General features: G+C 42.0%; 5 protein-coding genes and 1 long non-coding RNA gene across 13 annotated transcripts in view; 3 read left to right on the top strand and 3 right to left on the bottom strand.

Annotated features, from left to right (window-relative positions):
• grhl2b (grainyhead-like transcription factor 2b) overlaps window positions 1-3,638 on the top strand; it is a 30,031-nt gene extending 26,393 nt beyond the window's left edge. For all 3 annotated transcript variants that reach the window (XM_086062168.1, XM_086062167.1, XM_086062169.1), the window contains 8 exons: window positions 1,172-1,330; window positions 1,629-1,686; window positions 1,775-1,914; window positions 2,221-2,258; window positions 2,390-2,481; window positions 2,744-2,829; window positions 2,921-2,985; window positions 3,074-3,638. In XM_086062168.1, the coding sequence (XP_085918294.1) occupies window positions 1,172-1,330; window positions 1,629-1,686; window positions 1,775-1,914; window positions 2,221-2,258; window positions 2,390-2,481; window positions 2,744-2,829; window positions 2,921-2,985; window positions 3,074-3,188 (753 nt within the window). In that variant the 3' untranslated portion in view covers window positions 3,189-3,638. The remainder of the gene's footprint in view (window positions 1-1,171; window positions 1,331-1,628; window positions 1,687-1,774; window positions 1,915-2,220; window positions 2,259-2,389; window positions 2,482-2,743; window positions 2,830-2,920; window positions 2,986-3,073) is intronic.
• LOC147157519 (uncharacterized) lies at window positions 1,026-4,052 on the bottom strand. The gene is made up of 4 exons (XR_015091125.1): window positions 3,747-4,052; window positions 1,849-1,924; window positions 1,490-1,557; window positions 1,026-1,320 (listed from the first exon to the last, which is right to left on the bottom strand). It is a non-coding gene; the product is annotated as an uncharacterized LOC147157519 (long non-coding RNA).
• A 239-nt stretch (window positions 4,053-4,291) lies between these two features.
• LOC147157517 (uncharacterized) lies at window positions 4,292-22,029 on the top strand. 6 transcript variants are annotated; one of them, XM_086062173.1, is made up of 7 exons: window positions 4,292-4,605; window positions 6,812-7,043; window positions 17,992-18,064; window positions 19,279-19,657; window positions 19,728-19,899; window positions 20,592-20,770; window positions 20,925-22,029. In XM_086062173.1, exons 4-7 carry the CDS (start codon window positions 19,282-19,284, stop codon window positions 21,239-21,241), a joined length of 1,044 nt encoding a protein of 347 aa, XP_085918299.1. In that variant the 5' UTR covers window positions 4,292-4,605; window positions 6,812-7,043; window positions 17,992-18,064; window positions 19,279-19,281; the 3' UTR covers window positions 21,242-22,029. The 6 variants fall into 6 exon arrangements, with proteins under 6 accessions (XP_085918299.1, XP_085918300.1, XP_085918296.1 ...); XM_086062174.1 differs by lacking the exons at window positions 4,292-4,605; window positions 6,812-7,043 and adding an exon at window positions 15,885-16,082; XM_086062171.1 differs by lacking the exons at window positions 4,292-4,605; window positions 6,812-7,043 and having other exon boundaries at window positions 17,764-18,064; window positions 20,925-21,021; window positions 21,101-22,029.
• Window positions 4,904-12,126, bottom strand: LOC147157518 (neurocalcin-delta B). The gene is made up of 4 exons (XM_086062178.1): window positions 11,941-12,126; window positions 7,182-7,620; window positions 6,783-6,888; window positions 4,904-6,539 (listed from the first exon to the last, which is right to left on the bottom strand). Exons 2-4 carry the CDS (start codon window positions 7,557-7,559, stop codon window positions 6,445-6,447), a joined length of 579 nt encoding a protein of 192 aa, XP_085918304.1. The 5' UTR covers window positions 7,560-7,620; window positions 11,941-12,126; the 3' UTR covers window positions 4,904-6,444.
• LOC147157516 (uncharacterized) lies at window positions 12,084-24,276 on the bottom strand. Its single transcript, XM_086063317.1, has 8 exons — window positions 24,264-24,276; window positions 24,111-24,192; window positions 23,457-23,501; window positions 23,220-23,304; window positions 22,266-22,428; window positions 21,322-21,435; window positions 13,374-13,463; window positions 12,084-12,223 (listed from the first exon to the last, which is right to left on the bottom strand). Exons 1-8 carry the CDS (start codon window positions 24,274-24,276, stop codon window positions 12,084-12,086), a joined length of 732 nt encoding a protein of 243 aa, XP_085919443.1.
• On the top strand, window positions 24,166-25,870 carry psmg2 (proteasome (prosome, macropain) assembly chaperone 2). Its single transcript, XM_086062184.1, has 7 exons — window positions 24,166-24,331; window positions 24,487-24,658; window positions 24,739-24,797; window positions 24,868-24,986; window positions 25,080-25,262; window positions 25,343-25,463; window positions 25,742-25,870. Exons 1-7 carry the CDS (start codon window positions 24,275-24,277, stop codon window positions 25,817-25,819), a joined length of 789 nt encoding a protein of 262 aa, XP_085918310.1. The 5' UTR covers window positions 24,166-24,274; the 3' UTR covers window positions 25,820-25,870.
• The last annotated feature ends 143 nt before the right edge of the window (window positions 25,871-26,013 follow it).

Below are 26,013 nucleotides of genomic sequence, written 5' to 3'. Positions count from 1 at the left end.
CATTCATTGTAAAGACTACCATTAGCTTGCTAGCATAACTCAAGTCCACAAGTCCTTTTTTGTGAATCATAAATTCACCCAAGATTATATAACCCAACACCCTGGACAGGTTGACTTTACTGAAGTGTTAAAAATGTGTAGTTCTGAGGCTAACATTAGCAAGCTCCTAAATTAGTTTTGCGTCAACTTTATAATCTATCACATTGGACAATACTGTATAAGGTTTAATACGATTTAAATTCAAATGAACAACTTCTTTACTATTAGCATGTAGCCTGTGGCTAAAGAGGCCAGCATAACCCAGTGACGTCTTAACTGTCCTTTGCTTTGAACACTACTGAAGAAAAGAGAAGGTCTGTAAAGTATTAAAGAGCCTTTTTTATTATTATTAACAATGTAATTGTGACATTTGAGACTTTTAAATGAGCAGCACACAATAGCAAGAGGAAGAACTGATGACTACTTCCTGTTTATGACACAAAATAAATGGGGCACAATATAGCATGACAGTACACTATAATGTGTGTGCGTGTCCTTAAAACGGAGCCCATTTGAAGTCTCGGGGCGTCTTAAGGGCCAACATACACACACCAATGCTCTTCCACACCCTCTCGTTTGTTTTGCCCTCTTTTTAGTGAGTCTGTGTGTGTGTGTGTGTGTGTTACTCTTTTATTGCAATGGGGGACAAAGAGTTACTGCTGGCAGAAATCCAAGATGACTTCTCTGGGCCAATATTGACTTTCCCTATGTGTACATACACTCATACTTATATGCATTTTCTCTTTAATGTGCATTGCCCATTAAGCCCACCATATACAATGCAGTACAATTGTATGATATGTAATTATTAGTGCGCGCACACATACACGCTGCTTTGTGTTCGAAACATACTTTGAAAAAAAATCTGAATTATAAAGGAAAAATAATGCATTCATATTTTGGATTTTTATTTTATTTAGTATTTCAGATTAATACATTAGATAATTTATTAATAACATATTATTAATAATAATAATAATAACATTAATTAATTTCTGATTCATAAATAATATGAATGATCAATCAGTTATCACTCATGAACAATTCTTATATATTTGAATGTGTGTAAACACAGTAGCTTACGTATGGCTAAATCCAGTATATATGACACGATGAATGCGCTGTCTGTCAGATCTTCATCACGGTCAACTGCCTGAGTACGGACTTCTCGTCGCAGAAGGGCGTCAAGGGTCTGCCTCTCATGATCCAGATGGACACGTACAGCTACAACAACCGCAGCAACAAGCCTCTGCACAGGGCCTACTCGCAGATCAAGGTCTTCTGTGACAAGGTCAGGCGCCAGCCATCCGAACTCAGGTTCATGATGCTCAATTGGTATTTATTTTGTGCCATTATTCGGTATATATGAATAAATACATGCGTGAAACACTAAATGGTAAAAAAAAAAAGAAGAGATTAAGTGCTTTTTGTCCATCCATCCAATACTTACTAGTCACTCAGGTGTCTGCTGCTGACTAGGCTGGATCATGGCACAAGCACTCCCCCTTGTGGTCATACCTGTTCACACCACATTCAGTCTTGAGTTTCCTGTTTTATTTATTTATTTATTTATTTATGACCTCTTTCAGGGAGCGGAACGTAAGATAAGAGATGAAGAGAGGAAGCTGTTCCGCAAGAAATCCAAAGGTACCGAGTGTCACAATGAATGGAGAATATTTATAATAACAATTTAAATGTAAACGGAAGGTATGAACCACTTTTTCTTTGTACACAGGTAAAGATGGCGGCGTGGGCGTGATAACGGTACCCAAAAAGTCAGACACAACGTATTTCAAGACCATGACCGACCTGGAAGCACAGCCGGTCCTTTTCATCCCTGACGTCCACTTTGGAAATTTGCAGAGAGCCGGACAGGTACGGTACGCTGTAAAATATGAAATTATTATCAACTAATTTATAATAAATGTATTAATACATTCCTGAATGGTTAGTAAGTCATCTAAAACAGACAAAATGACCTAAAAAAAACCAAACATGAAAATTCAACCAAAGCAACATTTTAAATCCCGCAACTTGTAGCCCATTATTTGGCTAGGAGACATATTTGGTAACTTCAGTGAATGTCACTATGTGGCAGCACTTAAGAAAAATATTGAGCCCCAATTTTTTTTTTTAAGGGAATTATTTAATTAGAATATGTAACAAAATCTATTTTTGCAGGTGTTCACCTTCAACACAGAGGAAATGGAGCGAGAAGGGTGAGTGTGCCCAAACAGAAAGTGTCATTTACATTAGCTCAAAGAGATATGCAAATGAGACTGCGCTTTACAGGAAGCGCGTATGCAAACACGCAACAAATAAATATTATGCATGACCGTGTCCGTGTCAGGAGCGTGCTGGTGAAGAGGATGTTCCGGCCGTCGGAGGAAGACTTGTGTCCGACGCCGCAGAAGAAGGTCAAGGAGGAGGCGCACAAGAGAGGTACCATGTGGCGGCTGTACCTAATATTATGGCCGGCCCGAGCCTCCATTTTGTGGAACGCCGTTAAAAATATCTGTTTTATAGCTGTCATATCCACACACAAGTAGAATGGCAATGTCCATGCGGGCACTAGTAGCACTAACTTGATCCAACTAGTAGGCATGTGGCTTTGCGTAAAGCACTAGTAAGACAATTCAGTGCACTAGTAGAACAACTAGGGCGCACTAGTAGAATGACTTTCTCTTGTCATGTCCTGCCGCAGTGCTGCTATACGTCCGCAAGGAGACGGACGAGGTATTCGACGCGCTCATGCTCAAGTCGCCGACATTGCGAGGCCTCGTGGACGCGGTGAGTGGCGGCGGCCAATTTTGTTTGCCACCCGTTACTACATTTTTTTTTGGTCATATCAGCACAATCAGCATTTCCATTTGCGTGGCAGATATCGGAGAAGTATGGCGTGACCACCGAGAAGATCGCCAAAGTCTATAAGAAAAGCAAAAAAGGGTGAGACTAATTTATAGACCATTGTATTTAGTAATATTGTGCCAAATTGCTAACATGGGCCTTTTTTCCCACTTTTCTTTTTCGCCAGCATCTTGGTGAACATGGACGACAACATAATTGAGCACTACTCCAACGAGGACACGTTCATCCTGCACATGGAGAGCTACGCTGACACCTACAAGGTCACACTGACCGAAATATGAACCACCGCAGACACACACACACACACACACACAAAATTAAGACTGTGGCTACTCTTGCACCGAGTATTCGTCGCTGGTCCTTAAAGGCAGAAATAACGGAGCCCATATTCATGGATCCACTGTATAAAATGTCTTCTCACTGTGTACATACTTGATTTGTATTGACAACCCCCCCCCCCCAGCCATTGTGAAAACACGTAGCCTTAATTAGTTCTTTGTTAGCAGCTTCTTTGCATGCCCACCTTGATTTGTTTTTATCATTGTTGTTTTTTAGTTGTATTATTTATTTTTCTTGCAGTGTATACATATGTATCCATCAATTTCAAGTACTTAACACTTCAGCGATTTTGCAGCAAATCGTCCTCGACAAGAGCCCTCGTGTGACTTTTATAAATAAATACACGTCAACATGTGGTAAGAAATGAATAAAAACACGTGCCATGGAATGTGCGACTCGTCACAGTTGTCATTGTATACTTCCCAAAAATTCTAAACAAAATAATCAGTTTGAGCCCTATGTGTGCATGTTTATAGAAACATTGATTTTTCGCCTCTCACCTGTAGCTCCAGTCAGGTAGTGTTTTACGCATGCGCAGTGGACGCTAGTAGCTAACGATTTGAGGCTAACCCCAATCGCCCCAATCTACTCTTAATTTTGTAAGATTTATATATCAGCGTCAAGGAACGTGATAGCGACATAGTGAAGCTTCGTCGGCATGATTCGCCAGATTATTATGTCCAGTAATGCGAAGACAACTGTGTGGTAATGATAAATTTATTCATCATAGAACAAATGCTATGATGACTGGCTGTGTCGTTACTCTACTGTCGTAATACGTGTTCATAATACGGCTAGCGGCCTCTTGTGGCTTTCTGAAGCGTAGCTAAAGGTGAGTAATGTTTTTAGTTTTTATTTGTATGCCGTCCTTGAAAATATGTCTCTAAATGAAAATGGCCAGTGGTATTAAAATATTTGGGGACCACTGCTTTTATTCAAACTCACTCGAGAAAAAAATAAATAAATAATGTTTTTTAATGTGTATTATCATATTGTCCATTTGCACCGAAGTCACGTGATCACATGCCCCATGACGGACGGCGGAAGGAAATTATTGTTGAATGGAAGTGGACATGACCCGGAGCGAATGAGTGATTTAGCGACTGTTATTATTAAGTTATTATTGCCCATAGAGCCATATAATCTACTACTTCAACCTTCTGTTGCCTGCTGTTTTTACCAAGTTAATCAAATGGCCGACTTTGCCGGAATTCACAGCGCACGGCCTATATATCATTATGTAGTCAATGCCGTCTCTTCTCCTTCCACCGGGGCCGATTCGAAAGCTTGTCGCTGGCTGAGTCTCTGGGGCGAGATGCTACGCTCACACCGGGGGACAATATACCTCGTAATGCAAAGGTAAAACTTGTTTATCATGGCTAACTGACTCTTTTTTTCTTACACAGTCCGTTCTATATTGAAATGCTGTGATGATGTTATGTTACTATGTTTACTAGCATGGAACAAATGACTATCGTAGTCATTGCAGTCATTTCATGAATATGAGCACAAAGACAAAATCCCCCATTATTAAACAGTCAAATGCACTTCATAGTTTTGGCGTCACGTGCAAAAGGTCACTACGATATTACGTGCATTTGTGAGTTTATCCAACAATTTTTGTGGGTTTTATTTGTTTTCACAACCAACAAAAATAGACACTTGGTCCTTTTGTCTTTATTTGAATAACAAAATGGACATCCTACACAAAAGTTAACAATACAAAAATCTACAAAAAAATATTATAGTGACGTCTGTTTGTTCGAAAGGTAACACCTGTACAGTATAAATGAAATAATACTGCGTATATGTATTATTTTTTAATTTATCACCTATATTTGGCACTTTGACCACAAAATGCTAATGGGGGTGGGACCGAAGAAGTACCCGACAGCCTTTTCTGCCGTTTTTTTCACAGTTGTTCTGGTTTAGAATGATTGTTTCCTACCCACACACACACAAAAAAACAATATTGTGTCTTCACACCAGCAGGGATAAAAAAAAATAATGAAATACATGTCAGTAAAATTGAAATTTGGTGCAACTTTAAAGCATGACAAAACAAAACACGTAGGACAAAAATTGGAGACATGAGTGGCCATTACAGGGAAACGTCACTTACTGCGACGCCATTTTGTGGCGTGACTGCATAGCAACGCACGTGTGGTCCTGGTCTAGCATAAATATACAACATCTTTTTTGTCATTTCAAGTAAAAGAAAACTGTCACATTGCAATAATTTACACATTAAAAAAAAGGTGAATCCATCATAAAAGAATGGAATACTATACATATCCTTAAAACAGCTATTTTTGTTTTTTCTGTATGCTGAGTTTAGAGGGAAAAAATACACTTAAGCCCAAAATGATTCATCTGCTGGCCAACTTTTGAGTTTATGGGATTTTTAAACATTTATTTGGTGGAAATAAATTATATTATAATGATTTTTTAAAGTTAGAGAACAATTACAAAAGTATTTTTACTTGTATTTGTTAGAAATAAATTACTTAGAAAAAAATAGCAAAATATTTAAAAATAATAAATAGTTGTAGTTTTTTACTCATTGAAAAGGATTAAAAAGAATTTAATAGAACATTTAATTTTGACTTTAACTGATATACAGTATTTTTTTTAATTCAGTGAGATTATTACAATTATACAATTATTAAAAATTTAAATAATATAACGAAAATGGTCACAAATCTGATTTTACTGGGCAATTTAAAAAAATTATCTTTCATGCCACCAACATCAACTTGTAAATTGGAGCATTTTCTTCAAATTCTGAAAACAAAATTGGAGTAGAACAAATATTTTTTCGCATTAATATCGCTTCATCATATCTCTTAATGTCAGCAAGCGTGCTCCTCATTTAGGGCTTGAATGTGTAACGTTCTTCTCAAAAATGTGCATTAGAATCCTTCTGTGATTAAAAAAAAAAAATTAAAGAAAAATCTCCAAGATGCTCCACTTCCAGTACTTGTCTCTCCACCGACTTTTTCCAACTGAAAAAGTGCAGCAGCAAACATGGATTCAGTGCAGTTCCGTACCTCCTAAATTCACTTTTTTTTTTTCAACAAGTCCTGCGTGTACAGCAATATAGTCTTTCAAAGGTGTCCTTCAAATGATGGTGGTAATTTTTTGGATGATGAACTAACGCAAAGAATGAGGTGATAGGAAGAGAAGCGATCTGGCCGCCTACTGGCCAGCGCTGCTCGGGTCACACTGCAGCAGCCGCACGATGGACGGGTCATTCCTGGCACCCTCCACAAACTCCTCCAGGGACAATTTACCTGAAAAAAAAAAAAAAGATTGAAAATTGAACGGCCCCTTAAAGCAACTGATATTGGAATATTAAAGCACAAATGGTGCAGTAACACATGCAGACAGACAATGTAACAATTCTCATTGCCATATATTCTTTATCCTAAGAACAAAAACATGTATTTGCTTAAATCAGAGGACAATGTCACCATTTTACTATAAAAAAAATTATGCAGAGTAAAGTTGTCAGATTGTGACAAAACTGAGCTTACCATCCCGATTCGTGTCCATCTGCCTGAAGATCTTATCTGTGCGCTTCTCGGGCGTCGACTCGTCCTCCGGCATCTTCATCACTGAAGAGACCATCTTGTAAATGGCCTGCGGAGAGGAGACCGGTCACAGCGTGAGAAAGGATTTCGTGGTCATGTTACAACTTGGCAGCAACCAGCAGAGGGCGCAACAACGATTCCGTTGACCGAATGAAACTATTCCCGATGAGCTACGAGGTGGAGCTGCGTGCCAACACACCCAAAGTGAGTGATTTCCTTTGATTTGATGATGCGTCCGGATCACGTCGCGGGGTTTCATCCACCCAAAGTTGTCCGGCGCTTTTTTTCGCTTTGATTATTTAATAATCGGAATCGTTTAATCATCGTTTCGAAAAGACTCACCGTGACGATCTCCAGCATCTCCGCCTTGCTGATGTAGCCGTTGCCGTCCAAGTCGTACATGCTGAAGGCCCACTTCAGCTTCTGCTCCAGGCGGCCGCGGGACGTGACGCTCAGCGCGATGATGAACTCCCGGAAGTCGATGGTGTTGTCGCCGTTGGCGTCGAACGTGCGGAAGACGTGCTCGGCGAACTTGGAGGCGTCGCCGTACGGGAAGAAGTTGGCGTAGATCTTCTTGAACTCCTCCATGGACAGGGCGCCGCTGGGGCAATCCCGCAGGAAGCCCTTGTACCATTCGGTGATCTCGTGCTCGGTGAAGTCGGTGTTCTCCATCAGGTCCTGCATGACGTCGGGACGGAGCTTGCTGTTCTGTTTCCCCATGGCTGATGGCGAAAGTGGCGATGCGGAGCGAGGGGGCGGCGGCGGCGGCGGTTTCAGACGGCTGGAGGAAAAAAACACGGCGGGAACATTTGTTAGGGAGCATCCGAAAGTCAGTTGACGGTGGGTTCGCTAAAACTCAAAACTCGGTCTCAATTGTTTTGCTGTCTCCAGAAAAACAGGTCAACTGAGGTCGAGGAAACTTGAGCTACAGCCATAATCCATCACTGGTCCCGAGACCACCAAGCTAGCACCAAAAGGTGGATTAAGCGCATTCGGTTTTAGTCTGTTCCCAACATTCTAAAAGAAGACGCGACAACATGACAAGAGTTCACGGCGTTACTGAACATCCCTCAAAGCAGAAGCCAGAAGTAACCAGGCTATTTCTGACCCCGCTAAGACTCTTACCTGCACTCGCAGGACAAACTCGACCCTGTTACGTAAGCGCGGCTCTGCCGAGACCAACACGAGAGGCGCTCACGTGGTCAAGCCGGGTCCCGCTTGTGTCGACCACCGCTTGGGGTTGAAGGCGCGACACCGGAGCAGACGGCTTAACGCAAGACTTTTGACTCTTTAGCATCAGGACATGTTTGAGACACTTGAGGGCTTAAAATCAGTCAGTTGATCGATGCAAGTGACCTCGGGAAGTTATTGGTGGTCGTAATGTAACCAACAGATGGTAATGGATTTGTCAGAGGCTGCATCAAAGCCTTCTGTATGCTCTAGCATTTTAAAAAAAAAAACGTATAAATGCGTCTTTGGTAGCATGGCAATATTTAAAATAGAACATATTTATGCGTTTTTGGGAGCAAATGAGTTAATATTACATTTGTGGAATATGAGTTATGATGCAAAATCCAGCCGTCTCAGGGGGTGGCCATTTTGACACTTGCAGTTGACTGAAGATGGCATCAGCGCAACAACCAGTCACAGCTCACCTGTTTTCTGACGCTGAGCTGTGATTGGTTGTTACCTGAGACCTGAGCAACATTGATGTCATCGTCAGACGACAGTACGTAACAAAATGGATGGATAAAAGCGGCTGGATTTTGCTGCTTAACTCATATTCCAACTAACGCAATATTAACCAGAATACCACATTTGGACTTGTTACCAGTCAGTCACACAGGGTACATAACCAACCATTCACACTCGCATCGAAGCCGTCGTACCCGGACAAAATCCCTGAAAGTGCAAATTCCGCAGAGATCTGTACATATGTGCTGTTCACTATCCCGTTCTTCGAAAAAGGATTCCACCTTAATCGTAAGTTCTGGTTGCACACTTTGCGTCTGTCCCTGAACATCTCGTCTCCTCTCTTACATAAATGAGCAGGAGTCACCGTTTATATCCTGCAGGTAAAGCTTTAACCCGCAGAGTTAATCCCCCTGGAAAGTGAGAGGAGGTTGGCGAGCGCGTGACAAGCAGAAAGACGCCATACGATCCCCTCCGAGGCACGAGGGTTCAGTCATACCGAGACTGCTTGATCCCGTCTCGCTGAAGACTCATCTGTTCCCATCATTCAACCTTTGAGCGTTGGCGTCGGGTCGCTTATGAACCGTGTCAGGTGACCAGCCCGTGTGTGATTGGTCACCGTCTTGGTGTATCGTGGACACGACAGATGATTTAAAATGACTTTGGCCGAATCTGGGCCGACGCGTCGCATCTCTTCACGACTTGTATTCAGGTCGCCATTTTGGATGACTGGATCATTTGCCGGTCGGATTGGCTCGAGTTTACGTGGTCTCCTCGCTGCTAGCAGAATCGGAATTGTGATAAATGCACGAGAAATTAGTCTGCGGTTGTTGAAGTTGCTCTCGTACTTTCAAAACAAAGATAATATAACAAAATAAATAGTTAGGGCACAGAAAGTGTCACGAATTGTGACGGGCTAGAAATATCAAACAAACTATGGAAAACAATTTGTTTTGCGGTAACCAAGCGTGCTATTAAATTGTGCACCGTTGAGATCAATATATATATATATATATATATATATATCCCTAAACAAGCACCCGGGGAGCTAGCTAGCTAGCGCATGGGGCTAAAGCCAATCTGTGGCAGGGTTTTTACTTTCCAGACCTGGATTTGCCACCTCTGCCCACTAGTCTAAATACAGTATAGTGGAATAAGAGTTGAGCAGCAAAATCCAGCAGTTTTGATCAATATCAGAAGGCGGCCATTTTGCGTGAAAATGACATCACAGTTGCTCAGGTCTATTTATTTATTTATTTATTTCCCCGGATATGATATCATGAAATTGTAAGGCTGACCTGCAACGATTACGCAATAACACCCAAGATTGTGATAGGCCGATACTGGTTATTAGTAGTCACAGTAAACAATTTCTTTTCAACAAGTAAAAACTGTCTGAACATGTTGCAAATCCTGATGAAAATCCCAAATTTGCTACGTTCGCAAGCATTCACCGCTCAGTGAGATAGCAGCTGCATCGGCCTTCAGATTCCTTGAAAAGGCCGATATTTTTCAAAACGCCAAATATCAGCACCGATAATCGGCCCGACCAATAAGACCGATCTGAATGTCAACATAACTGGATTCAACCTGATTGCAGTTTGTGCTAAACGTTTGCAATCTGAACAGCTCAAACTCCGAGACAACACCACTCCCACCTCTTTGAGTGCATGAATACCACTTCCTGTGTCACTTCCTGATGCTTGCCTTGCTACACGCACGCACACCTTTGTCTCACATCGACTGACACCGGCATGTCACTCTCACAGATTTTAAACCAACAAGTTTCTCCATCCAGCCATCGTCACAACGCAAACACACTCTTGCATTATCAGCGTTGTGACGTTTTTTTTTTGGGGGGGGGGGGCTTCACCACAGAGGCGCCATTATCAGGCCAGAAAAAAGTGTCACGGGCGACATCTGCAAACTGGTGAGCAGACTGCCGATTGGACAAACAGTGGCAGCAAACTGCTGGCGACGAGCACAAAGAGGGCACTGTTTGTTTTAAACGTGAGCGGGCCCGCGTCTAAGTCGACAGACGTCGGGGCCTGACTGGATTCCAGGCAACAGCAGACCAGAAATGAGTAGCAATACGTGGCCCGTGACTAAAACCAGCAGTTACCCGCATCAACACAAATACCGCCGGCGCTCAGGTTTAGCACAACTCGCCATTTTGAAGTGTTCAGAGGGGGCTATTATCTCTCGGCTCCACCCAAACTCTTCCAAAATCAGATTTTATGTTTTGTCTTTGGATATTATATTTAACTTTGGTCATGTTTTTAGGGTTACTATTTTTGGTGTCTGGGTTTCTATTTCAGTTTTCACAACACTGCGTCATCAGCATCAAAGTCGACTTGCTGTAAGTTCAGTGGCCACTTAATTAGGTAGGCTTTCATCATATAGATCAGCTGGACTGGCACACAATAATCGGCCCTGGCATTTTGACTGAGGCCCACCGACTGGCCCAGCCTGACTCCTGAATCAACGGACTGGTCCCTCTAAATTTGTGGACCAGTCTCTTGAGGTAAAATGTAGGAAAATAATCATTAAAAGCACTGCATCGGCCCTAAAAGAGGCCGGCCCACCAGGCACCTGCCCTGGATGCCAGATGGCCAGTCCAGCCCTACCTGTTTCAAGTACTGTATACAAAACTGGGCTTTTCCAAGTGAGTTTATTATTATTATTATTGTTGTATTAATAGTATCTCGTCTACCAGGGGTCATTTCAGCTTTCCTACTCAGCAATAACTTCCATTTCCAGTTCATCATCATCATCATCGCAAGGGTCGCGGGTATGCTGGAACCTATCCCGGCTGACTTTGGTCAGGGGGACGAGGTACATGCCAGCCGATCGCACGTAACATGTTGGGCACAGGCGCGTTCATGCCACAAGCCCACCAGACTTATGGTTCACAATATAATGCAACGATCATATAAAATGTCTTGTTTTATTTTTTTGTTTTAAAAGAAGATATCCAGAGGTTTGATTTATTTTTACACTACAGGAAGTCATAAATTGACGGCGATGTCTCAACATGGACCCCACAGGTTAAAAATTCTGTGCATGCATATGTGGACTTTTTCAGAGTTTATCCCAATGAATTACAATAGTAAAGACACGTTACATTAGAATGTTTTTTTTTTTTAATCAATATATGTTCATTGTAAAGGAAAAGCGCGTCTGCCTTTAGGGGCTTCATAAATACCGTGAGAGGAGCAGCCTCATCCGATTAGGCAGAAGTAGCTAAAGCTTTATGCGCTGCAAGAGGAACACAACGTGATTGTCTAAATTAACTTTTAGCAACAAACTTTGCGTCGACCTATCGTGCCTGTGTAATAACAACTACCAGGAAGCTACCAAAGTGCCTCGGCGACGAGGGGGAGGAGGGCGACGGGGCAGTCCAACTTACCTCGCTTTTAAGTCGCTGTGTGTCAGGGCCTCCGGAAGAAAAGCGTCTTTTAGTGGCCCATAACAAGTGGGAAGAAGTTGCCGAGATGACAAGAGAGTGGCGACGGGTCGCGAGAAGCCACACGGGAAGCTGCGGTTCCCCGGCTAGGTCTCGGTCCAAACTCCGGCTCTCGTTGCTTGCTTGTGACCGAACGTACACACTGCAAGCTGGGCAGCCTCGAGGCGTGACGTCAAAGCCCGAGCGTCACGTGGTAGGAGGGCGGCCAATGAGAGGCCGCGTTGGCCTGGCAACGCAAAACCCGACAGTTCGTTATGGGACGATACATTAGGTACACTTGTCCTGCACTAATGTACAGACTAATGTGATCCACTAACAACAGAGATAGATGATGAATTTTACTATTGCAAAAATGTGTTTTTTGCAACATTTGGATCTATCACTATCATGGTATATTTTCGCCTTTTAGTTTATATAGTTTTCAAATTTTTGTTTAGCATGAAAATATTTTTAATGTGTTTTTTTCCATGTCATTTTTTAGCATTGCATGATTTTAATTGATTGTTTATGTTATGTTGAGCATTAATTGCATGATGATTTTTTTAAAAGTTATTTTTGAGAATTGCATGATAGAACCAAGGGCGCTGCTAATGACAATCACCAGCCTCTCAGTACGGTACAGGTGTCCTCATGTGGGCACATTTGTAGCCACGCTTTGCCTTCACCTTAAGATGATTAGCGGGACACAAAGCCAGCAGGGCTTATTCAGCCGCTGTTCCCGGGCATGTTTTTTTAATGGCCTTAGGAAGCACACTTAGAAACAGCCCGCTCTCCCTTCTGCTGAGTCAGCAGGCTGAGCGTGCTGACAAATTAAATGCTCGCTAGGGATGAATCATGGTCTTTGCCTTCAAAAAGTCCTTTCCCAGAAGGCAGGTGATGCCCAATCACAACATTAACAGAAGTTAAAAAAAAATAATAATAATACTGTGGAGAAGTTAGAGGAGTCTCGAAATGGACAATCATATTTTCCTTCAAAAAGTCCTAAGGTGTTTTTTTTTTTTAAATGAAAGACAACTAAAGCCCAATAAAAGTCTGTCACATCATCGACAGGTGTCAGTAGAAAACAGACAAAACTCAACTGAATGTTACTGCATTCACAAAAATGTCTCACAAATTTACAAGAAGACTTTTTGAAGGTAAAAAAGTTGATGACTCTTGACTGCCCTAAACACAGTGGCGTGACCACAACTCGACGAGAGCATGCGTTTTGTTTGCTGAAGACAAAAGTAAAGGCAGCAAAACTTGCAAACCAACTGGACTAAATTTACAATAATATCCCGTATGGGAGAGGACTTTTTAAAGCTAAAAAAAAGTGGACTCTGTTCTTCAACGTCAGTGCACCGATCTTGCAACAATAAAGGATGCTCTTTACTTACCGAAGACAAAAGCGAAGGCAGTAAGACTTTCAATCAAGCCGCCACCGAAGATTATATTTGCCATCATGTCACTTCCATACTCTTGATCCCCTGGAAATAGGATAGATGGATGATGTTTCAATTGGATACTGTGGAAAGCAAGAGAAGTGAAAGCAGCAACCCTAAAAACAAGCAGCAACTGAAGGCATGGTAAAATATCACCAGGGAGGCTTGCATGGGCTTCAGATCTCAGGTTGAAGCCTCGGGAATGATGGTTGGATGGACCAGGACCCTAAACTGCGGAAAGCAAGTCAAGACTTTTTGAAGGCTAAGAAATCAAGTCAGCGTCCGGACTTTAAGACAGTACAGCATGATTTGCAGTTTCCTGTCTTGGCCAAACAAGCTTCGCGTTAATGGCGTACAATTTGTTTTCGTGTTCCAGTGAGCAGGAATCGCTTTGGATAATGGGTCATATGTTATCTGCCTAATGTTGGAAGGCAAATGCAGCAGTCTGTTCCGGTAAATTCCATTACAACTGAAGACAGAGAAATCAGTTTTCTTACGCTTTAAAATATGTGATTGTGTTTACAATGAGCCCCTGGAAAATGGTGCGACTCGCCATAAAATGGCTGAAATGTATATCGTCCTTATAGTCAAAGGATTTTGTTGTCTGATATGAATTCCAAAGAATAATCTCAATCTATAGTACGAACCACATAATCTGCCCTGGAAACGCGTGCATTAAAATGACATAACGGCATCAATGCTTTGATGCACGTCGCGCGGCGCGCCGGCGTAATTCTGCGCTACGCTCCCCTGTGGTTTGACAATGTAAAGATGCTGTGACCTTTAGCCGCATAATCCGCCGGGCTAGTTTGGACCCCCGAGGGAGAGGACGCCAGAGTGCTGGGAAGCGGCCGCCTCTGACTAATAGCTTTGCATAACATTGATCTGACCAGCTGTCTACCAAAGAGAAATCCCACCCCACAGCCTTTCCCTACCAACACCCACCAGTGGTGGGAAGTAAATATTGTAATCAAGTATATCTGTACTTTAGTGGGAAGTAAATATTGTAATCAAGTATATCTGTACTTTACTTTGAGTACAGTGAACCACGTGAGCTACTGCTACACGTTTATAGGTTTATAACTGAATGCTGATTTCCGTTAGCCCAACTGTGGGTTCTCATATGTTAGCATTAAGCTAGCGGACTCATGTTAGTACGGTTTGTTGAAACATTTTCGTGTTTAAATATACAGTGTCCATCCATCCGCTTCTGCGTCACCGGCTTTCATATTAGTATATATTTGTAGTAAGAAACAAATAGTACCGTGTGTGTGTGTGTGGCATGCATGTTAGAAGAGCAGATGTTTGAAGGTTTATAATTAACTGTAGCATTCATGCTAATTTTCTTTAGCCTGCCTAAGGTGTTTGTAATTATAGATTAGCATTAAGCATGCTTTTGTTATTGTATGGTTCTGTTGAACATTTCCATGTTTAACTAACTATAAAGTACAATATTGAGAGAATTCAATATTGTACTTTATAGTACAATATTTTTTAAAAGGCCATTTTACAGTAAACGTCAACGGCAAATGATGAGTAAGCCTCTTCTTAGTTCTTAGTTTCACATATTTTGAATGCCAGAGAGTGAGAACAGATGCCAAGACATGTTTTTAAAGGTTTTGATGTGTTTAAATAAGTTTCAAAGTTTTCAAAGAATGTGGGCGGGGTAAAACTATAACAAAATTTCAAACGATCTCTACATCATGGATTTTAATCTATCGTGGGTTGGTATACAAGTAAATTCCCTTTCGCCAACTTAAGTGTTTTTTGATTGTCAAGGAAAGGACATCGAATTGACGTTAACGCTTTTGCATGTAAACAAAGCGAGCGTGGCCAAGCGGCCCCATGGCAGCGCACGGGCGGCATCATTAGGTAACAGCGGCTTTTGGGAGGGGAGGGGGCGAGGCATGGAGAGGCCACTGATCTGCACGGGAGGAGACGAGCCATTGAGCTCTTGTGATTATCTCTTACCTAACCACTCAGTGTCCAACCTTGGACCGCTTCCATTGGTGGCCATTCGCTGCCTTGAGATCTCACCCATCAGACCGTTGGCCTCAAAGCAAGAAAGCGCTTTCTTGCGTTGCCTTTGTGCGGTATTTCCTCAAATAATGGCCGTGCCTCCAAATAGATCACTTGAAACAGACAAACGGCTCCCTGAGTAACTGCGATTATTGCATTTCTGTTTATGTGCTTCAGTTGGTGCTGCTTTTTTGATTAGTAACTGATTTCAAATGGGCCCACCACTTATTATGTTGATCGGGCAACCTGCATCGTCCCCCTTCTAGCTGAAAGGCAAAGATGCAGGAGACTTGTTTTTGTGCCTCGGCACGTGCTGCTGTTTTGGTTAGCCACAGACAAATGAGTTGTGAACAATTGAATTGTGCGTGAACAATTGCGGAACAGAAAACCTGAGACTAATTGCCGATGCACTGTCGCAACGGTTGCTGTCATCGCTCTCTCTTCTCATGTGCCTTGATAGATGCTGCTGTTTTGGTCAGCAACAGACTTTGAATAGGATCAACTCTTGTTGAGATAACTGCCAGCCGTCGTTTTCTTTCCTGATGGGAAAGGGGAGGTTGGGCTGACCTGTTACTTCTACTCACTGCAGCGGTCGCCATGCGTCACCATCAGCCGACTTAACGCCCGAGCTTGACCGGATTACAGGTGACTTTATTCTCAAGCGGGGACAAACTGTGTTGAGCTTCCTCGCAGGGAACGGTTAAGGAGATGGCAGGTGCGTTGGCATGTGTTTTGCAGTCAAGGGTTGGCAGAGGAATCTCTCATGCAGTGAGCGCCAATACAAAAGCTGTATCCAGATTGTAATATGCGACACAATCAGGAGCTGAACTTTTTGACCCAAAGTCAAACATAGCCAAATTGCTCATTATATATATTTATATTAAGGTTGGAAAAAAAAAAAGAAAAAAAATATGGACAGTATTCAAAAATATAAAATTTGTCTAAATTGAGTTTATGAATGTCTAGTATAATAAATGATTTATTTTATTTTATATTATTGCTCCCTGATTTTAATTACTGCAATAAAATTTTCTCTAATGAGGTCAAGCATGATGAAAACTAGATGGATGGGGGGGGGGGGGGGGGGGTAAGTTGTACAGCTGTTTTTTTTTTTACTTTCATTTGTCGTAATACAGTACAAGCCATAAGTTTGGATACACTTTCTTATTCAATGCATTTACTTTTCTCATGACTGGTTACTTTGGAGATTATCACTGAGGGCATCAAAACTATGTGTGAACTGATGTCGAGTTATTTAGCAAAAAAAAGGTGAAATAACTGAAAACATGTTTTAAATTATGGATTCTTCTAAATAGCTAGCCTTAGCTCGGGTTACATTTTTGCATACTCTTGGCATTCTTATATCTGGCAGAATGCCAAAAATGTGCAAAAAAGTAATCAGCGAAAAGGGTGGCTATTCATTTTATTATTTTCACAATTTTTCGTTAAGTACAGAACTCAACATAAAATGTGTTTGTTAGTTGTCATAGTTATCGCCATAGTTTTGATGCCTTCAGTGAGAATTTACAATGTACATAGTCATGAAAATAAAGCATGTAATGAATGAGAAAGTGTATCCAAACCTTTGGCCTGTACTGTACATCAACAACCATCAACAACCTGGCTGAACGCAAGATTGTTACAGATTGGTGTTTTACTGCCACCTAGTGGTTAAATGTTGTAATGCAAAAGTATATCATACGAGACATGCATTTTTTTTTTTATAATTTAAAACGTTTTCAAAGGTGTCTCTACATGCAAATGTTGATATTTGTATAATTTTAAATACAATAATACATTTAAATACTATAAAATCCGGGCTGTGGTTTTCATATGTGTGGGAAAGTTGAAAAGTCTGACAGACTGGGACAAAGCAAGCATGATTGGAACAGAAGAACAACAACACGAAAGATGAATAAAAGAAACAATAGAGATCAGGAAACGGGGACGAAGGAACTTTTCAACTTTCCCGCACATGGGAGCCACTTCTCTGAAGGTCATCGAGCGACGAAGGTCGTATTCGGCGTGGGGCGTCACATGACCGCCACAACGGCTCCTGCCAGGAACGTCAGTCGATAAGAGACGTCACAACTGTCAGTTTGACTTCTGAGAAAAGCGGCAGCGGCAGTCGTCGCCGAAACTATAGTCAAAGCACAACCTTTTTTTTTTTTGTCTTAAAAAATAAAAACCACAGGACGATATAGATTTGTAGACAATATTTTTTTTTTTGCCACCGTAAAATCATATATATATATATATATATATATATATATTTTTTTTTTTTCTCAAATATATATATATATATATATATATATATATATATAATATAATATAACAGGTTGCGAAACACTTTCCCCCTTTGAACATTAATGTTTGAACAACATTTTTCCAAAGCCACTAGCTGCAATGTAAATCATTGACAAAGCAAGGAGATGTCCTATAGGCACGTCTCTAAAGCGGTCTTTTTTTATGTTCATTTAATATTAACAAAGATTTTTTTTAATTGATGACAAATTAACTTAGCAGCTGCCATGCTGAGTGTCTTTGTCCAAAGTTCCAGGGAACTGTGGAGACTTGTGAAGGTGAGGAGGACTTTTCAAGTAAAGAGCAGGCATCAACATCACAAGGTAATACTAACTACTAACTACTAAGTCATCTTTTTTTTTTTTATCAATATGTTGTGAGTGGATCAATATGCAAATGTCAGAGATTTATAAATACCAATATTATTTCCATTTCATTTAACAAGACACAATTGTAAATAATTGACATGCTTTTTAAACAAGACTTGGTTTCTAAAATAGCAGCCATTTAAATGAGATTTTCAACAACCGAAAACAGTGCGAGATGCCTAATCTGGTGGTTCGAGGTCCATCGCCTACAACCAGTGGGGCAATCTTGTGTTTGTGTTCACCAGTAAATGTGCAAATGTGGTTCTAAACACAATTGTATACCAGCTCAAGCCTTGCGTTCTTCTCTTGTTCACAAATGCGCACAATTTTGTTTTTTAAAAGTGTGCATGGGACAAATCGTTTTTTTTTTTTATCAACTCAGAATAAAGCATTTCTAGTTATATATCAGTCGTCATTTTCATGCTGTCTCATTGATGCTAAAGGCCGCAGCACATTTTCTTTGTCTTTTTTTTAGGAAAATAATTAATTATTTCAAACTCTTACTTTGATACACCGTAAACTCTTACTTTGAAATGTTGTAAACGTGCTTCCTCTTCCGGGTTGAAGAGACGAAGCCAACACGTTAAGTACGGAAATACAAATCTTTCATATTTCGCAAAAGCCAACGCGAAAGTCTAATTTTACACACACATAATTAGATATACGAATCATTTATCCGTATTTTATTGTATGATGGTGGTGCTAAATTGGTTTTGAAAGTCGTTGCAGCTTTATGTTTTTGTTTTGTTAATTGGTTTTTCCACTGCATTGAAAACATTAAATATTTTTATTGTGATTTGCTGCATTGCAACGATGAAAGAAACAGTATAAAATTCAAAAATATGTATTTTAAATCATTTACATTGTATTTTTTTAAATTTATTTTTAAACGTAAAAGGAGTGTTTACATTCATAATTTCCTTGTTAATGTCCAGCCTTTGTTTTTTTGGTAGGTTGGTTTCTTCACATAACACCTCGAATGTATACTTGCTGTATTTGATGTTGATTATAAGTTATTTTCATGTAAATGCTAGTAATGCCACAGTGAACAACAATTGGCATTGTTCCCAAGTTATGTACAGCCTTTTTAAATGATCATTCATGTGTGGATGTTGTTTAAGTAACATTTTCACAATATCTCCAACATTTTTCTTAACTTCTCTTTCTAGGCGATGGACGGCGACAAACCATGGGCTATGATCTCCGAGGTGGGTGAGCAAGGAATCCTGGAGCAGGCCATAGACATATTGAAGCAGCACTTCCAGATCGTGCACCACCAGGACTTTCTGAACAACCCGGGAGTGTACGGCCCCAAAATTCAGGTGCTGTTTAATTGGTTAAAACGCCCGGCGACCACGCCGGCGCTGCTCAGCTCGCTCCCTGCGCTCAAGGTGATCGCCAGCGGAGGGGCGGGGTACGACCACCTGGACCTGCCCTACATTGCTAGCTTGGGGCTGAGGGTGGCCAACACGCCTGGGGTGGTCAGCGATTGCACGGCAGATATGGCCATGGCGCTCCTGCTCGCGTCGGCGCGCAACATCGTTGAAGGTTGTTAGAGGAAGAAGTATGTTCATGTGCTGCGCCGTAGTATTTATATGTGACGCCATTGTCTTTGCAGGTCACCAAATGATGATGGACCCCAAGACCACCGTCTTGCCACAGTGGCTGGGGAGCGTTGAGGTCTCGGGTTCCACTTTAGGGATCGTCGGAATGGGAAAGATCGGCTACAAAATCGCTCAGCGGGCCAAAGGATTTGATATGAAGATTTTGTATTATAACAGAAACAGAAGGTAAAATATATTAACCGTACTTCCGTGTTGATGGCGCTCATTAAGGCATTTGCACGGACTCGGCATTTAACTGCTACTACAGTCGCTAACCAAATCAGCAGCACCGAGAGAGTGAATAAAGATGAGTTGAGTAAACCGTCTCGGATTAATTTAAATGTGGAGACTGTAGACTACTGAAGTGGCTAATGACAATTAGCATTCTGACGTACGAACGCTCCACAGTGTTGTGTCTCTTAAAAAATGCATGCCTCCCTCAAATAAATGTCTCCTTTTCCTCCCTCTGGAAATAAAACAGGCAATATCTGCGGTTACCTCATTTTTTAAATTTATTTTTTTAGATAGTTATAAAGCCTCCTTTATAATTCCAGTCGGGTACATAAATACCATTTGGCCACTATTTAGAGAAATTCAGTAATTATACAGTTAGTTGTGAGGCATTTATTTTTCTTAAGTGGATGATGGCGCACCTTGAGACTAATTGCATCTCTTAGAGGCATGGCATCTATTTAAGGAAACAAGGTATGTATGAATAGTCAAACAAACACTACCCTTCCTCTCGGGAAACAAAACAGGAACAAATAGACGCCTCCCCTCTAATAGAAGCCTCAATCGAAACTGTAGTCGATATACACACACGAGGCCACGAGATGACAGATTTCATTCTCACTCCTCGTTCTTTTTGTCCTCCTCAGGAGTGTGGAGGAGGAGCGGGCGTTGGGGGCCAGCTACTGCAGGAACATGGCCGACCTGCTGGGCCGCTCCGACTTTGTGGCGCTGGCCGTGTGCCTGACGCCCGACACCACCGGCCTCGTCGGCGCCAGGGAGCTGGCCCTAATGAAGCCCACCGCCACGCTGGTCAACATCAGCAGAGGTAGGGTGGGAGACGGCGAACCCCTGCATATTTGCGATTCAACCTTTTTTTTGGGGAATTTTGGCCAATCAAAGTCTTGCTTTGCTTGTATCTTTCCCCGTATTGTGGTTGAAAGCACAAAACGCGTTTTCTGATGATGTCCCTGTTTGTTCAGGGCCGGTGGTGGACCAGGATGCGCTGGTTGAGGCTTTGCAAGCCAGGACCATACGAGCCGCTGCCTTGGATGTGACTTATCCTGAACCTCTACCGAGGTTCTCACATTTAACCACAGCATCTCAAATGACTGCCGTAAGTGTCCTTTATGCAATCCCATTTACCCGTTCTACCCAGGGATCATCCTCTCCTCTGCCTTCCCAACGTACTCATCACCCCTCACTTTGGCACCAGTACCATCGGCACCATCAGGAGGATGGTGCAGAAGATGGTCGACAACGCCCTGGCTGGCGTGAAAGGAGAATCCATGCCCGATGAATTGAAATGCTGATTATTATCCCAATGTTTCTCAACATTATAAAAGAAAAAAAAAAAAAAAAGGACAATTGATGGCATACCGGAACTTGGCTCGAGAACTGTTGACATTTGCTGGCAGGACTGACGGCGCTGCTCCACAGGTCTGCGCATGACGCTGTAGTATAAGGGCCATGCCACCGGGGGCGCTCTGACAGCTAAGAACATGAAGTAGAACAAGTGGTCGCATATTTGCAAGAACATTCTTTCCAATGGTGCCATCATGACGTACTGACTTGCTTACATTATACCAATATGATGTGGTAATCATTTAGCTTGAAGCTCCTTTCAAAATATGCAATGACACCACCTAGTGGCCATACTGCAATCTCACACGCACGCTGGTGACCAGAGCCCGTGATTGGCGAGAAGAGCAAGTTTGACGACAGCCATTGTTTTCACTGATGCTAATTGTTGACATTTCAGCAAAGGCAGCAAGTGGCACCGTCATACATCTTTTGTGTTAGCATTTAGCCAGTTTGATTAAATGTGGATCTTGTTGGTCTCGAATGTTGCAAAGGTGATTTAGGCTACGACAAAAGTTGACAAAGTCACATGTAAACTTGACAATTATAGGCTATTAAAATTAGGACTGACCAATCAATCACATTAACTTGATGAACTCTTTCTGCTATTTAGCTTAGTCAAGGTGCATCGAAATACTATTTCTTTATCATGAATTTCAGTGGCTATAAATACAAATTTATATGACCTGCAGTAATATTAATACTAATAAATATTTAAAGAACATATGCATTAATATTATTATTATTATTTTTTTTTTTAGTTAGGCACATGTTGTGAATGTTAGGTTTACGTTAAATTGCATTTTAAATTGGTATGCATTATTGTCATCTGAACTACTTTTATTGTTGGTTTCTTACATTTATTACAATTGTAATATGGGACAGTCCTACAAGGAATGTATTATTGTATTGAATTGTGTGACGTGCTGCCCAATATGTATTTGTAGCGTTTTGTGACTCACCGGTATGGGCGGGACTTTTCCCCGGGGTGCCCCTGCCAAGAAGTCTTGTTTCCAGATGGGGGCGCTGTGGCTGTAGACTTCCTCCTCCAGCATGGACAAGGCAGTACCTGCTCGACGCTCGGACTCTCCTGTGCTTCCGGCGTGGGCTTGCTTTCCGCAGGAGCTGACACACAAACACGCACAAGAACATTTTCATTCAAATAAAAAGATAATTTAGTCCTTGAAAATATTTGCTACTTTTTTTTCTTGGGAAATGTGACTTTTCATAAAATACCTACAAATTCTAAGCAAGAAAAATATCTACAACATTGTCAGTTTATGACTTGGAAGCTCTGAATTTTCCCCCTCAAATATAACAAAAATTACTCCGGGGGGGGGGGGGGGGACATGCCTTTTTCTCCTGTCAACTACTTTTCTATGGTTAAAGTGTTTTTGCTTGTAAACATTTGCCGACTTCCGTAAGTCACACACCTGCGCTGATGCCAGTTATTGTAGCGCCATAGAGGTCGTGCCCCACGCTCGCACTTCCACCCTTATGTTGCAACAGTAGCCAGGAACAGCGTGTGTGCGTGTGTGTGTGCCCGAAAGATTTTTGTTTTAATTTCTAAGATAAAAAGTGCAGGGAGTTCTTAGTGTCTGAAGCATTAAGTGAAAATAGAATTAAATACATAAATACAAAGTTCCCTGAATTTAGTTTTGAATGAAACTCTTATGCTGGTATCTCGCCGAGTGATCAATGCTTGGGTGAATGGCAAATTTGTTTTTTTTGTCACGGTTCATAAAAGGTTTCAGAAGATGCTTGCAGAAAGTGGAAAAAACTGTCTGAACATGTTAAAAACAACTGACAAGTGACAACTGATCATTTCTGCAATATTTAATGAATCCCGACAAAACCCCCAAATTCTCTGTTCGCAAGCATTCGTTGCTTCGTGAGAGGCCAGCAAATGGCTTTACCGTCTCTTCTGGGCCTGCCTTTTGGCTGCGGTTATTCGGTTCGGTACGTCGTGTGCTTTTAATTAGGTTGTCATGTCTTCTGCATCTTGCACAGGGGAGAAGTTCAACATTTGTTACACAATAAATCCAGGTGATAACTCACTCTGTCTATTCAAAATATTATCAAGCCGAGAGCACTGCAAACAATGATTGTAGTTGGATGCTAAGTGACAATCATTAGAGGGAAACGTCTTTCACCTTTTGAGAACTGGTCTGTGGCTCAAACGCTGAACTCGGGTCACCCTGGCTCACTCATTGAGGAGTGCCTCGTCTCCATCACGCACTGAAAGAAAAAAATACACACAAATTATGTTTGATTACTAATTCACTGAAAGTGCAGAAATATGCATACAGTTTTTAACTGCCAGATGGCGTTGAAATCCATTAAACAATTACGTCGTGTACTTTTAATCGGGTTGTCAAAAGTATCGATACTTTTCCAACACGTCGTATCCACATGCGATATCACTTTAGGGTTAGGGTTAGGGTTAGGGCACACTATCCAGCCTGTTGTCCACGAATGACATGCGTTGGGGAAAAGTGTTGGTCAACACAAAGGATTACATTACAACCACAGATTAACGGAAGCCTAATGGTGTAGATTGAGAAGGAGTTCATGTTTAAACATCCTATATTCAAGAAGTGTTGCATGTAACGAAAAAAGTGACGTCTCTAAACGTAACATCTTTGCTGAAGTGCGGCTTACTACCATGTGCCTGTTTCGAGAAAACCTTTAATTTGTTTTAAAAGTATTGAAATATTGCTGCCTTCAAAATGCAAAACAGTTTCATCATATTAAAATAGCGTAATATCTTATGAACTACCTTATAAAATTTTCTCAGAGCCCATTACAGCAACGCATTTACATCAGGCACTTTCAGGGACATCGATGAGAATGAGTCGTCGACGCCGGTCTGGAAGGACCCCAGAGCGCCTGACATGAACATTTGAGAAACTTTTCAATGATTGGCGCTTGTAATTCTTTACAATATTAACAAAACTAACGCGAAACAGCCATGTTTATCGCTTCACAGAACGCCACGCCTGTATTTAAGGATTTGACCCTTGTTATGGTGAGTCCGGCTCATTTACATCCCCTCACCACGAAGCTAAAACGACAGATAGGACATTTTAACGATACTATTTTAGCTAGCTAGCTTTCTGATTTGATCTGCATAATACCAAACTGCCCTCTTAACTTGAGAATGTTTGTCTTCTATGACATCAGCCAGCGGTGGCGGTGGGCAACGTGGGCCAACTGGCGGTGGACCTCCTCATATCCACCTTCAACCTGCCGAGGGTGGGCTACCTGCACACTGATTGCCTCATCCCCATGGCGGGCAATAACCCATACGCCACTGGCAAAGACGACGCGGGGGAGCTGCACACAGCCGCAGAAGGTGCAACCCCCCCGCCCTTAAAATCCCCACAATTTATAATAAACGTAGATAGTAACGTGTTTTCTTCCTCTTGTTAATAGTATACGCCGCACCTGAGCTCAAGCTAGCGGTTCTTCAGATCAGGGCGCCAGTTGTCAAGGTATGTCAACCGCATGATGGATTTTAATGGTCGCGCACAACACCGATTTCATGTTCTGCACGCTTTGCAGAGCAAATCCAGACGGTTCTGTCAGCTGTTGCTGTCCTGGGTCAAGGCCAGCGGCTTCTCCCGGACACTGGTACTGTCCAGCAGCCACGCCTACCAGAGGGATGATCAGCAGTTGCAAGGGTAACGCAACAACAGTTCATATTTATTCTCAAGTCAAAACCAGAATGAGAATCTATTTGATAAAAATAAAAAAAAGTGACGATGTTATGTTAGCACTCCGTTAAGGTACCTGGTCACGCCAAGCCTACTGAAGAGTAGCGGTGATGCCTTCAAGGAGCTGGGCTGGAGGGAGATGGAGAGGGTACCTCTTTGCCCGGGACGTTTGGACACTGGCACGGAAGAGCAGAGACTCTACGTCCCGGGCGGAGGCATCACTAAAGGCCTCTACGCGGACAGGTAGGGTGTTTATCGTTTGGAATAATATTCTGCAAGGATGTGTGTGTGTGTGTGTTAAGAATGTGTGGGTGCTGTTGAAGTTGCGCCGAGGACGTGCCGCTGGCGGTGCTGCTCGTCTTCTGCTCGGAGGGTGACAACGTACCGGACGCCATGGCGCTTGTCAGTCACCTGGACGACTGGCTCCACCTGCTGGACAACCCGGTAGTAGTTAGTGATATCATTTGAATATAAGAAAAAGAAAAAAAGTCTGTATATTATAGTAAAAATGCATATTTTTAATATTTTAAATGTTACCTTACACATTAGTGATATTTTATGTAAGCATATATAAATTGCAGATTTGGTGGGGGGGGGGGGGTGGCAGTTTCCAATGTCTCGCAGGGTGCTGCTGTTTTGGTTAGCAACACCGTTCAAATGGGTTCCGCGGGTGCTGTTGTTGTTTCAAGCTCGTGCCCTTCAAACCTGACACTTTCTTTCAGAACCGAGAAGCCAAATGGAAGATCCCAACTTCCTGGAATCTGCTGTTTGGGAGCGGCATCCCTCCTGCCATCTTCTGAACCACTTTTTGTAACCTTGTTTTATATTTCAATAAAAATCTGTCAACAAGAGCCAGATTGAGCGTTTCTCTTGCTTGACCTCATTCGGTCCATGACTAACTGAAAGCGCTTGGCCCGACGCCACGCAGTGTTTCCCAGCAGGCCCGCCCCCCCCGACATGTCCGTAACCTGACTCTGAAACAAAAACGCGTAAC

Source organism: Leptonotus elevatus, chromosome 19 (genome assembly GCF_054856555.1).
Source record: "Leptonotus elevatus isolate MCC_2025b chromosome 19, RoL_Lele_1.0, whole genome shotgun sequence".
Classification (NCBI taxonomy): Eukaryota; Metazoa; Chordata; class Actinopteri; order Syngnathiformes; family Syngnathidae; genus Leptonotus; species Leptonotus elevatus.
Note: the sequence above shows the minus strand (reverse complement) of the source record. Positions and strands in the feature narration are given on the sequence as shown.

What these genes read in the sequence shown, in the direction of transcription:
- LOC147157517 (XM_086062170.1), top strand. Translation starts at nt 17,969, where the DNA reads ATGCTGAGTGTCTTTGTCCAAAGTTCCAGGGAACTGTGGAGACTTGTG. An exon ending in GCAGGCATCAACATCACAAG is followed by an intron (nt 18,065 to 19,278) that starts GTAATACTAACT and finishes TTCTCTTTCTAG; the next exon opens with GCGATGGACGGCGACAAACC. An exon ending in GCTGGTCAACATCAGCAGAG is followed by an intron (nt 20,771 to 20,924) that starts GTAGGGTGGGAG and finishes CTGTTTGTTCAG; the next exon opens with GGCCGGTGGTGGACCAGGAT.
- LOC147157516 (XM_086063317.1), bottom strand. An exon ending in CACAGACCAGTTCTCAAAAG is followed by an intron (nt 23,305 to 23,456) that starts GTGAAAGACGTT and finishes CCCCTGTGCAAG; the next exon opens with ATGCAGAAGACATGACAACC. An exon ending in AGTTCTCGAGCCAAGTTCCG is followed by an intron (nt 13,464 to 21,321) that starts GTATGCCATCAA and finishes TCCTATTTCCAG; the next exon opens with GGGATCAAGAGTATGGAAGT.
- LOC147157518 (XM_086062178.1), bottom strand. Translation starts at nt 7,559, where the DNA reads ATGGGGAAACAGAACAGCAAGCTCCGTCCCGACGTCATGCAGGACCTG. An exon ending in AGATGCTGGAGATCGTCACG is followed by an intron (nt 6,889 to 7,181) that starts GTGAGTCTTTTC and finishes TCCTCTCCGCAG; the next exon opens with GCCATTTACAAGATGGTCTC. An exon ending in GATGGACACGAATCGGGATG is followed by an intron (nt 6,540 to 6,782) that starts GTAAGCTCAGTT and finishes TTTTTTTTTCAG; the next exon opens with GTAAATTGTCCCTGGAGGAG.
- psmg2 (XM_086062184.1), top strand. Translation starts at nt 24,275, where the DNA reads ATGTTTATCGCTTCACAGAACGCCACGCCTGTATTTAAGGATTTGACC. An exon ending in AGGATTTGACCCTTGTTATG is followed by an intron (nt 24,332 to 24,486) that starts GTGAGTCCGGCT and finishes CTATGACATCAG; the next exon opens with CCAGCGGTGGCGGTGGGCAA. An exon ending in AAAGGCCTCTACGCGGACAG is followed by an intron (nt 25,263 to 25,342) that starts GTAGGGTGTTTA and finishes GTGCTGTTGAAG; the next exon opens with TTGCGCCGAGGACGTGCCGC.